Source organism: Triplophysa dalaica, chromosome 18 (assembly GCF_015846415.1).
Source record: "Triplophysa dalaica isolate WHDGS20190420 chromosome 18, ASM1584641v1, whole genome shotgun sequence".
NCBI classification, from domain to species: domain Eukaryota; kingdom Metazoa; phylum Chordata; class Actinopteri; order Cypriniformes; family Nemacheilidae; genus Triplophysa; species Triplophysa dalaica.
The window spans coordinates 4,433,596-4,445,321 of NC_079559.1; the positions used below are offsets into that span (position 1 = coordinate 4,433,596).

The 11,726-nt window shown below is 37.2% G+C and overlaps 1 protein-coding gene across 2 annotated transcripts; it reads left to right on the forward strand.

Annotated features, from left to right (window-relative positions):
- The first annotated feature begins 1,068 nt into the window (after window positions 1–1,068).
- On the forward strand, window positions 1,069–11,327 carry nexn (nexilin (F actin binding protein)). 2 transcript variants are annotated; one of them, XM_056729717.1, is made up of 15 exons: window positions 1,069–1,221; window positions 2,778–3,222; window positions 3,360–3,551; window positions 4,491–4,575; window positions 4,699–4,847; window positions 6,342–6,542; window positions 6,635–6,814; window positions 7,180–7,368; window positions 7,717–7,908; window positions 8,292–8,339; window positions 9,096–9,290; window positions 9,448–9,669; window positions 9,806–9,994; window positions 10,148–10,511; window positions 10,668–11,327. In XM_056729717.1, the coding sequence occupies exons 2-15, from the start codon at window positions 2,827–2,829 to the stop codon at window positions 10,679–10,681; spliced, it is 2,616 nt and encodes an 871-aa protein (XP_056585695.1). In that variant the 5' UTR covers window positions 1,069–1,221; window positions 2,778–2,826; the 3' UTR covers window positions 10,682–11,327. The 2 variants fall into 2 exon arrangements, with proteins under 2 accessions (XP_056585695.1, XP_056585696.1); XM_056729718.1 differs by lacking the exon at window positions 8,292–8,339.
- The last annotated feature ends 399 nt before the right edge of the window (window positions 11,328–11,726 follow it).

Genomic DNA, 11,726 nt, shown 5'->3' on the forward strand with positions numbered 1-11,726 from the left:
AACTATACTATGTGCATATACTATAGCAAATTGTGTTCAGAATATAACAATTGTCATTAGTTGTGAGTACAATGCATAAATGATCTGTAAAATAGCATGAAAGCTGGTCATCCTGAAAGGATGCTGTTGTCTGAGGTCGCCCATCACTATGAAAACAAGACCGAGAAGTTATGGGTTATAATGATATTTTAGCATTAATAAAATAATGCGAAAAAATTTTTTTAGTAACAGTAATAGTAACATTGCAATATAAATGTAAATCCATAAAAATAACTTTGCCGACAATGTCTAGATATTTGTATGTTTGAATCAACATTTTATCTACATTTTATGTGAATTACCTTAAATTATACATGATGTTTGTTCTGGAGGTGTCCGGGTTATCATACAACTCCATGTGGGTGTGATGAGAGGGTCAGAACTGAATGAACAAGCAACAGACTCTTAAGATAAAGCCCACTGGCTACCACAGCCAACAATAGCTTTCCATGTAAACAATGTGGAAAATATTAATGAATGCAAACAAACCTGATCGTTTTTTACGCAAAGCATCTATTTATATACAAATCCCGTCACCATCTTTTTAAAAAAAGACTAAGACTGTATTTGTTGTTAACATCATAAGATTGTATTATGTGCTACTTTTTTTATTTTTTGTTCTCTCATGTGTATTTACATATGATATATTTGGGAGTAATTGTGATTGTAATTATTGGGTTTTTGTATGTATTGTTTTGACCCCAGGAAGACTAGCTGTCGTTTCGGCGTCAGCTAATGGGGATCCTTTTGAAATAAACAAATAAACAAAAAAACCTAGACAATACAAGTATGATGCCTATGTAAAACTTATTGAATTACTAAATATACATAACAATATAACTATAAATTTGCCTCATTTACCCCATTATAAAATCAAATAACAGCTAATATAACGATCATACTGTCAAGACGGTTATAAACTGGTGTTAAAGGCTCTTACACTCAGAGATAAAGGGACATATGTGGTGTGACAGCTGAGGCTGTTGGTCAGTGGAGTGTGTGGAATGCGGTAGATGGAGAGGGGTAAAGTTATTTTTGTGGATAGCGCCCACCGTTACTGAACTCCACTCATTTGACGGAGTCGCACGGGGAGAGAAGACTGATCCTATCATTGTCAAAGCCTTTGCGAATTAGGATAACAAATCATATGAAAGACGTTGGGAGCGTGTCACTCTAAAGAAGGTACGATCTTTGGCATGCGTTCAAGTTAAGTTTCATTAACTAAGACAATTGTGAGGAACACAGGATGTCTAAAGGGCCACAGGCGGATGGGGGCCTATTTTGACCATATATAGCACACATTTGATGTTATTGGTTATTTTACAATGAGATAAAGTTAAGAGAAACGCTATACACTTGATATAATGAATGTGGTAACACATTATCTGCGAGTGTTCAAAACTTGTATTTGGTGTATTCTGGTGAAGTGTAATTTTCATGGGTGTCATTCAAAAACATTTAGTATTCAACAAAGCTCATTTTAGATGGAAGATTGAGTCTACCAAGCAAGCTGTTTATCTAGACATGTTTTCTATGGTTATGTTTATGGTTATGGCTAGGATGTCAAAAATATAGAATGATGCACCTTTTTGCCTAATATGTTACAGATATATGGTATATTTGTTTTGTATTGGTAGGGAAAATGCATAGAAAAGCAAAATATCAGGTGTCATTCTGTCTCCGTCATCTTCTAAAAAGTATGGTGAGGTCAGATGTGTGTTTTCCAGTGACTTTGTTCATGAGATATGTGTCAACATGAATAACAAATAAGAGTGACTATAATTACCTGTAATGTACTTTAATCCATTTGAGGTATATAAGATTACACATGTAATATACCAGATACCAAAATTGTGATTATCTCTGCGTTCATGGGCTAATTTTGGATGATTTCTTGGATAGTGCCATTTTGACTGAAGGATATCAGATGTGATTTAACAAAACTTCACATGTCCTGTAACTTCAATTGTCGCCAATTTAGCCAACAAACTTTAAATCTGAATTTTCTAACCATAGAAATTGTTGCTTAGTAAGAGGCCTCATGTGTGCCTGTGCCATCTGAGTGCTGACCCCGTCTTAGTCTCAACTCATATCTCCAGATAAAAATAGCCAATCACATGGCCCGACTGAGACCGGGGTTAAATTTAGGGTCTTCGTGTCTCATCAGGCTGGTGGTGGAGGACTCCCCACATGCAATCAACTCCCATCTGTTCTCTAAGACCACCAACTCTCCTTTGCAGTTCCTAACACTTTTTTTTTTAGTAAATAAGAGAAGTTATTTTGAATCGTAGTTCTTTGACGTAAGCATGACCAACAAGAGAAGGACATGCACAGTGAAAAGTAAACATGTGGAGTTAAACCTTTAGCTATTTAAAAATATACTTTATTTTTATACCCAAAGGGAAATCCGATTAAGATCTGAATGAGGAAATATTATTTAAATTACTTATATTAAATATAAAAAAATATCTGGCATAAGAACAAATTAATTCAAGAACCTAAGGTATTTACAGTATCTGTTGTATCTCTCCTAACCCTTTTTTTATGAATTTGGACACTTTTATCTAAAGAAAAGTACAATGCATTAAAGATAAACATTTTTTATTATGCATGTTCCCTGGGATTTGAACAAATAATTTTCAGCTTTTTACCTGTTGAGCTCAAGAGGAGTATACATGGGGAGAGGGGTAATACTTTGCAATGCAATCCTGATGATAACATCTTTCTCCCAATGTCAGCTTCATCTGTTGTAAACAGGCCCCATCACTACGTCTGAGAAACGACAACATGACTGAAGTGATGAGTGTGGCGCATGTGTCAACAGACACGATGCATATAAACGACACAGAAAACACAACTGACATTGATGATGCTAATGAAGCAGAGAACATGAGTGATGACAAAAACCATGAAGAGGAACACACAACAGGCTCAGCTGAATGTGTGACTGAAGAGGTGGAGATGAATGATGTGGCAGATAAACCAAAGAAGATAGCGTCATCGGAGCAGGAGGAGGAGGAGCCCGTGGAGGAGATAAAGACCACCTGCAGAGCGAGGAAGCGAGAGAGGGTTCATAAAACAAATGATGCAAACATCACTGAGGTGGACAATATGAACGATGTTGCTGATGAATCACATGACACAGATTTGGCAAATATGTCAGAGGTGGCATTTAAACAAGAGGTACGAGACTTGTTAGGTTTATATTTTAAATGGAAATCATCTGAAACACAATGGTAACCTTGGACAAGAGTTAGCAACATTCCATATCTGTTTTACTAACCATCTCTATTATTTCCTTTTCACTCTCTCTTCTGAAGAAACTGCTTAAAACATCAAAGCCTGTACAGAGGAGTTATGTACCCAAGTTGGGCAAAGGAGATGTAAAGAATAAGTTTGAGGCCATGCAGAAAGCTAGAGAGGAAAGAAACCAAAGCAGAAGTCACGAAGAGCAAAAGAAACGCAGGGATCAGTATGTTAAAGAAAAAGAATACATTCGCAGGAAGCAAATGGTCAGTAGAGAAACCTTCCCATCAGCATCTTGTTTTGCTTCAGTTTGGCTTTTTTCACTTACCGGACAACAAGGGATGTAGGAACTATCTAAAAAGGTTGTAACTATCATAAAACGTAAAAAACACTTACATGACATGCTTTCCTAAAAACTGGTGGCATGAACACTGTAGACGTTTTGGTTACCTTTAATGTAATTTTACGCACATTCAAATTGATTTTGACAGATTATTATTCAAAATTTAAGTCAATTTGATTTTACTTAAAAAGATGAGGCAGTAAAAGTTGGTGGGGGACATGTCCCTCTAATTTAAAATGGTTACTACACCCTTGGTAATTTTTGTTTTGGTAAAACAAGTGTCTTGATGGTCTCACAGCAATTCATAATATAATTAATATGGATGGAACAAAGTAAATAGAACAAAAATGTATGATTAATATAAAAGCAATAATGAAACCCTCCCTCAAACCCAACAGTCACTATAGTGCAAAAGCAGACTACTAAAACAAACAAATGAGATCTTACAAATTTTTTCCAATTATCTGTTTTGTAAAATGATGATGAATTTCTGTGAGATGGAGTTGGTCTTGAGGATAATGACTTTTTTGCTTGTCATGTTGAACCAACACTAGAGGCACCAATTTACCACATTTCTAAGCATTTAAAAGAATATACACAAACCTTCCTACAAAAAATCCTATGATCAGTATAAAACACCCATACACGAATATCGGTAGTGCCTGTCTCCTGCATGCACAGTCTACTGATCCTCTGCCTCGTTGCATATGTCACAATAGATGGCCCAATCGGCATCCTCCCTGTAGGTCATATGTGCCTGTTTTACAAGGATTAAGATCTGCTTGGCTTGCTACGACCAGCATGGCTTCTGATCCTGGATAAAACGCCTAATCTCACAACCACTCTGTCTGATCCGCCACAGATAAAGGAACTTCTCGCCTCCAGTGATGAAGAGGAGGAGGTGAAGCCGACCAAGATAGAGAAATCATACGTTCCCAAGATTACAGGTGGGCACAGTGAGATACACTGTAAATGGGATGTACATACATTCGTAGAGGCATTGAGAAGAAATCACTGTGACAATGCTTTAATCCTGCCCTTTATGCCAGCTGTCGGTTTTCTGTCCCTAGGCAGCGTAAAGGGCAAGTTTGCAGAGATGGAGAAACAGAGGCAGGAGGAAGAGAGGAAAAAAACAGAAGAGGAGAGAAATAAGCGGGCCGCACAGGAGGCAATTGAGAAGGCCAAGATTCAGAAAGAGTTGGCCAAGAAGGCACAGGCGGTGAGTCTGTGAAGGATGGTTTTAATGTAACCTGGAAGTCAGTTGCATTGTTAAATCTACTGTTAGAAAATCTGCAGCAAAGGATCTATAATCACTCAGGTAATCCCCTGCTGTCCCGTTTAAAATCCTGAATTAGAATTACATTAAATTTATGCATTTGGCATACACTTTCATCCATTTTATCAGTATTTGTGTTCTCTTGACATTGCATTTTCATTGCAAAATAATGCTCATCATCTGAACTACAAATCAAAATCATGAATGGAAGTACAGTCTTGAAGAAAATCTTAGCACATTTTTTTACTTTATGAATATTATACTATGACTTATGATCACATCATTTACAGATTTATAAACACAAATAACACCCATAAAAATGAAAAGTCTTAGATGAGATCTCTTTAATCTGAATTGTTTCTGAGCTCAGATTTGCCAAATTCTGCAATCAAAATTAAATATTATTGAAGATTTCAATATGAACTCAAATATTTCTTATTTTACATTATGTACTATATACACTTCATTTTATTTACTATATAGTCTACTTTTATTTAACAGCTCGATACTCTTATATACTGTCTCAATTGTTTCTATTTTTTTTAAGTCTAAGATACATTACAAGACTTTTGCTCAAATTTTGAGTCTGGATTTGTTGCAGAAAGTCCATGCCAGTCGGAGATTTGATCAGTTATGGCTGGAATATTGTAAAAGACTTTTAAAAACTTGACATCATACACTTGCAGCCGTCTCGAAAGTTTCAGAGAGAAACACACTAACTGATCAAATCTACAGACTGGCACTGACTTTCTGCAACAAATCCAGACTGAAAATCTGAGCAAAAGTCTTGTAGTGTATTTTAGCCTTTAGTGTGTTTCTATCGGAAACGATCAAAAGTCTGCATGTGTTTGATGTCTAGTTTAAAAAATCTGTTCAGACTTTAGAAGTCTTGTAGTGTATTCCAGCCAAAGCAATTAAACATTTTACATTTACATACGTAAAATATTGTTCTGTAAAAGAGCAACCTCGGAGCAATAAGATTCTCCTCATGGTGGCTGTCGGGCACGCTACAAAACAGTAAAAGCAAAGTATAAAATCATATTTTAAATTTCCATGTTTGGTAAACAAAGTGTGGGAAGCCACGTTTGGTTGTTGTATTTAGTATGATTATATGGATTGATCTCCAAATGGCCATTCATTCTGGAGCCAGAGTTAACAAGCTCAGACAACATGTGACTGGCAACTGTTTCCCACACCACTTGCAGACTCTGCTCATGGACTGAATTAGCAATCTCATATCTCGTTCTAGTATGACACAAATGGGAGCAACTGCGCCAAAAGAATGTTCTCTGCTGTCATGCCTTATCTGAAACCTGTCTGAGTGCTTGTGTGGGACTGGAGAAATATAAAATGTGCAAACCTGAAATAACAATGCCGAGACTGATCTTTTTATGATTGTTAAATGATATTTAAAAAATGATATATTTCAAATCACAGGAAGGTGATGACAGTCTTTTGGTAAGAGTGGTGCCATCAAAATTCCAGAGACAACCAGGAAAGATGAAGGTCAACTTTGAGGACATAGAGAAGAACCGCGAGGAAGAATTAAAGAAGCGTGCAGAAGAGGAGAAGAAGAAGAGATACGACGAGAACAAACTGTCTTTCCGTGAGGCGAAGAGACGCTCTATAGTTGAACCGGTGAAGGACCGAGTTACAAATGAAAACCTTATGCAATGACCTTATGCAAACACATAAAAATTATTAAAAGTACACTTCCATCTTTTTTAAAGCTGGACGATACAGAGTCTACATCTAAAGGGAAGGAGCAGGTGACCCCTGGCAAACTACGTCTGACCTTTGAAGAGCAGGAGAAAGAGAGACAGGAGCAGCAGAGAAAGATGGCGGAAGAGGAGGCCAGGCGCAGACTGGAGGAGGAGAAAAAAGCGTTTGAGGAGGCCAAGCTGGGCATGGTGGGTCGATTTTTTATTTTAGCATTAGATGGAGATAATGGGGTAAGCTGTCACACTACTTTGTTTCAATAAAATATTCATTATTGAATTTAAACATATGTGACAAACATTAAAAAAGTGAAATATATGTGAAGTGAAAAGTGAAAAATATGAAGATATAAGAATAGAATTTGGAGGATAGAATTAGAATACATTTGTGTCATTGGACTCAAAACATTGTAACTATAAAATGTGTAACAGCCTCTGTGTCAACTGGACATATAATGTTTCACAGTGTAATGTCCGAGACATGACAATTTTGCTTATGTACATTCAAATTTTGAATATTGTATATTATGAATATAATAACATACTCTTGATCACAGGTCGAGGATGATGAGGACAGTAAAATAGTCCAGGGAGAGAAGGAAGAATTTAAGCCTGGTAAGCTGCGACTCAGCTTTGAGGAGCTAGAACGACAGAGACTTGAAGAGGAACATAAACGTGTGGGGGAAGAAAGAAAAACGCGCATTAAAGAAGAAAGGAAGGCATTTGCAGAAGCCAGAAAGAGCATGGTCAGTCCATGCCTTTTACACAAACCTACAATTTTTTGAACTACTTATATACACAAGAATATCAGATGCTAATGCAATCATATTTTGCAATATACTGTCTATTAATATAAATATAAATAAACTGTATGTAAACATATCTTACTGTTTTTTTTAGATATGATTTGCTCTACAAAACATGCAAAAGGTCATAGACAACTTTCACAGTATGACTTTAAGGCAAAGCATACTGTACATTCAAAACATAATGTTTGCTGACTTAGTACAGTAAGAAATCATAGCTGGGAGTCAAATCAAACTCTGACAGTTGTGAAAACTCACTTTTCCCAAACCTTATGTGTTCGCTGTCAGATTTTAAATGATGACGATGACACCCTGCTGGTCATGATCAATTCAGACGGGACCAAACCTGGGAAGCTGGCCATCAGCTTTGAGGATCTAGAAAGACAGAGACAAGAAGAAGAGCATAAAAGGAAAGAAGAAGAGGCCAAGAGACGTCTGGAAGAGGAGAAAAGACTTTTTGCAGAAGCTCGCAAAAGCATGGTAAGACCATGAGATGTTTAAAGTGTCTTTTTGCATGTAGTGTTAATGTTCTGCACTAATTCATAGGCCAATGAAACAACTGCTTAATCATAAATAGGCTCATGTTTAGTATATTACATTTAGAAAATGATAATATTGCTGTTTGGAGTATTTAAACACTGTGTTGTACACATACTTTGTACTGCATGTTTTGTAATGCAATCTGTCTGTATATTTATATCATATGAGCACATGTTGTCGGTGAGTTAACAACTGCTTACCAGTTACAGAGCTCTGCTCAAAACAATTAATTGCAAATGTGAACACATGTTTGAAACTCCAGTGTGCTCAAATGATATACATGCACTGCTTGTTTGTTACGCTTTTCAAATTGTGTCTTTAAGAGCCCAGGACTGGATCAGGATTATATGACCGCATATGGAGATAAAGAAGTAAGAAAGTTTTAAGTTAATGATATTGGAAAAAGTAAAAATGAACAAATAAAATAATGGAACGTTTTCTTTCCTGCTCTTATGCACGGTATGCGGGTTTGGTGTTGGCTTCAATATACTGTAGTTCTAACACGCTTCCTTTTTCAGTTACTCTTTTTAGGGGACTATGAGTGAACCAGATAAACACAATTACTTGTACAAGATTATCTATACAGCCGCATCAAAAAGGTCAAACCATTGTGGTTCCAGTCCAGTGTCTGTTGAATTTCAACAAAATCAAACATGATTAGTGACAGAAAGTCATCCAACAGCAATGTGAAACATAAGACACAGGACAACTGTGATAAAATCCCATTAAAACAATAGTTTAACTTTTCCTTAATACATGTACAAGTAGAAATATTACTGTTGTATTGCTTAAAAGTGAATATGAACTTGTTTTCTTGGCAGTATTAGAGGTATAAAAAATATTTTTTGGACCCGTTTCTTCAGTTTTTATTTTCTGCAAATAAATGCAAACAGAAACTTTATTTTTATTAGAAATCTGGGAGAAATTTTGTTAATACTTTGCAGAAGGAAACAAACATGCTAATTTGTCCTTAACATAAACAGTAAATTCAGAAAAACTTAATTTAGAAATGGTCTCTTATTTTTTTCCGCGGCTGTATATGCTGTGATGTACACCATGATATGAACTGAAGGGTTTAAGGCTTAACTAAGTTTTGATAAGGTGCGTATGTCTCATTTTGGGCACAGATACAAGATGATGATGACACTCTGGTACGGACAGAGTCACAGGAAGCAATGCATCCTGGAAAACTGGAAATCAAGTTCGAAGAGATGCTAAAGATGAAAGAAGATGCAGAGAGGAAGCGCAAAGATGAGGCAAGACGCATGAAAATGGAAATGGAGAAGAAGGAGTTTGAACAGCTGCGGCAAGAGATGGGCGAGGTGAAAATGCCAATATTCAATTCGATATTTCAACATATAGTGTTAAGGGTTAAAAAATCATCAGGATGTAAAGTATTTTTCCTTAAACTACATAAAACTACAAGTGAGACAGGCTTTTTGGTCAACATTTTTTTTACTTAATTAACTTTTTTTTAAGGATGAGGTCAATGAAAGCACTGAGGTGGTGAGTGCCGAATACGAAGAGCTGACAAAGCTGAAGCGGGCCGGCTCCATCCATGCCAAATCCCTGAAGTCCAAGTTTGAGAAGATCAAGCAGCTCACGGAGGAGGATATCCAGAAGAAGATTGAGGAGGAAAGAGCACGGAGGAAAGAAATCGATGAGAAAATCAAGGAGAGAGAGGCAGAGCGATGTCAGGAGGTCAGGTCACACTTTTCGCTTAACTCTCTTCTCACTTTTAAGTCATATTTTCTTTTTATTCCATAAGAAGCTGCATGCTAATATTTGAATATGATTGCCAAATACTTTGAAAGTATTTCTTGACTTTATTCCACAGGATGACAACGACGACAAAACCACGCAAGCTAAAGTGGAGGATGCCCCATTTAGACAGAAAGTGGACATGCGCGCGCGGTTCGAACAAATGTCAAAAGCCAGGGAAGAGGAGCAGAGGAAAAAGATCGAAGAGCAGAAGATACATAGGATGGAGTTTGAACAACAAGAGATTGACGCTGCTCTTCAAAAAGTAAACCTCTCCTGGGCTGCTTTGTTTAAAAGCTAACTGCCAGGACACGATGGCAGCACTAATGCATGACAGAACCGCATGTGTGCTTCAGCGTGTGATTTCTATTGTTTTGCTGTTTTACCCAAACTGAGAAACACTGTCATGTGTCTTCAGAAAAGGGAAGAAGAGGAGGAAGAGGAAGGTAGCATCATCAACGGTTCTGCAGCCTACGAAGACGAAGAAGACCACGCCAGGTCGGGTGCACCGTGGTTTAAAAAACCTCTAAAGAACCAGTCGGTGGTTGACGCAGAGCCTGTACGATTCACGGTGAAGATCACAGGGGAACCCAAACCAGAGGTCACCTGGTGGTTTGAGGGTGAGCTGCTGCCGGACTCGGAAGACTATCAGTACATTGAGAGAGGAGAGACCTTCTGCCTGTATCTACCAGAATCCTTTCCTGAAGATGAAGGAGAGTACATGTGCAAAGCCGTCAACAGCCGAGGCACGGCCGCCAGCACCTGCATCCTTACCATTGAAAGTAAGCCACTCCACGTCACCACTAACCACCTGCATGCTGATTCCACTTGTGCCAACTCTAACCTGGAACGAATTGCACGCACCTTTTCCGCTTGGTTTTCTCTTTTACTTGTTAATGAAACTGTTTCTTTCTTCCTTCCTGTCTTTTTCTTTCCAGCTGAGGACTACTGATGATTTCCTTCTCTGGAACTTTCCCAGACTTTATGTTTTCCTTTTGTAAAAGTTCATTTCTCACGGTAGGGCCAAAAACCGAGGAGAAAGGAGCGGTATTTCTTTTTTTGCCATTCCTCCGAAAGATACGCTCAACGATTAAGTGCAATCTGTTGTTTACATAAGATGTTGCACTCACGGTTGACAGAGAAACTGGGATGAAGTTGTGCCAAAACAGTGTTCCTGTCATCTTTTGCTGTTGCATTACTGAAAACTGCATAGCGTTACTGAAAAAATCGAGTATTGTAGTATGTACAACCTATACCCATAAACCCTTAGGAAGAATTTCATACCCATAAAAAAATGAATGAATGAGACATATTGCTTAAGAGTTTGATTCTGTATTTGTTATAGTCTTCCTGTAAAGGGGGCTGCTGTGGCATCTCTTTTTGTTAAATTCCTACAAGCACCTCTTTTCAGGCTCAGATTTCTTTCCACTTTGTGATTTGAGTATTGCGAGTTTTTAATTTAATGTACACATGGAGCTCTAATATCCCCAGGTGTAGTGAGTAAATGTAATGTATGAATAATAGGCTATTTAGGTGATTTTAGGTATGCAAAATATCTGTGTAATGTACAACATTATAATAAAATCAATGAAACCTCAGTAGTTGTTGACATTTTTATGACTGCACATGATTGAGATTATATTGTACACCAGTGATAAATGTTAAAGCCATCAGTTGGAGTCTTCAACTGGTTCTGACATGAGTTTTACACCGAAACGTACGTGATACTGTGGACGTCTCTTCTCCTTTTCATTTCCTTTCTTATATTCCCCATTTATAAAAAGCAAAAGACAGAATCAGAGAACAGACCAATTATTCAAATTTAGACAAAGACCTTAATAAAAAAGACCATAGGCACGTGCATTTCTGACTTGGTCCAATATATACAAGCTATTTTTCATTTTTGCAAACCATAGCGAAATAAACTAAACATTTATATAAAAAACATTAATAATAAAACACGTTTTTAAGAATAACACCAAAACAAATATATATAC

What these genes read in the sequence shown, in the direction of transcription:
- nexn (XM_056729717.1), top strand. Translation starts at nt 2,827, where the DNA reads ATGACTGAAGTGATGAGTGTGGCGCATGTGTCAACAGACACGATGCAT. An exon ending in ACATTCGCAGGAAGCAAATG is followed by an intron (nt 3,552 to 4,490) that starts GTCAGTAGAGAA and finishes GATCCGCCACAG; the next exon opens with ATAAAGGAACTTCTCGCCTC. An exon ending in TTGACGCTGCTCTTCAAAAA is followed by an intron (nt 9,995 to 10,147) that starts GTAAACCTCTCC and finishes ATGTGTCTTCAG; the next exon opens with AAAAGGGAAGAAGAGGAGGA.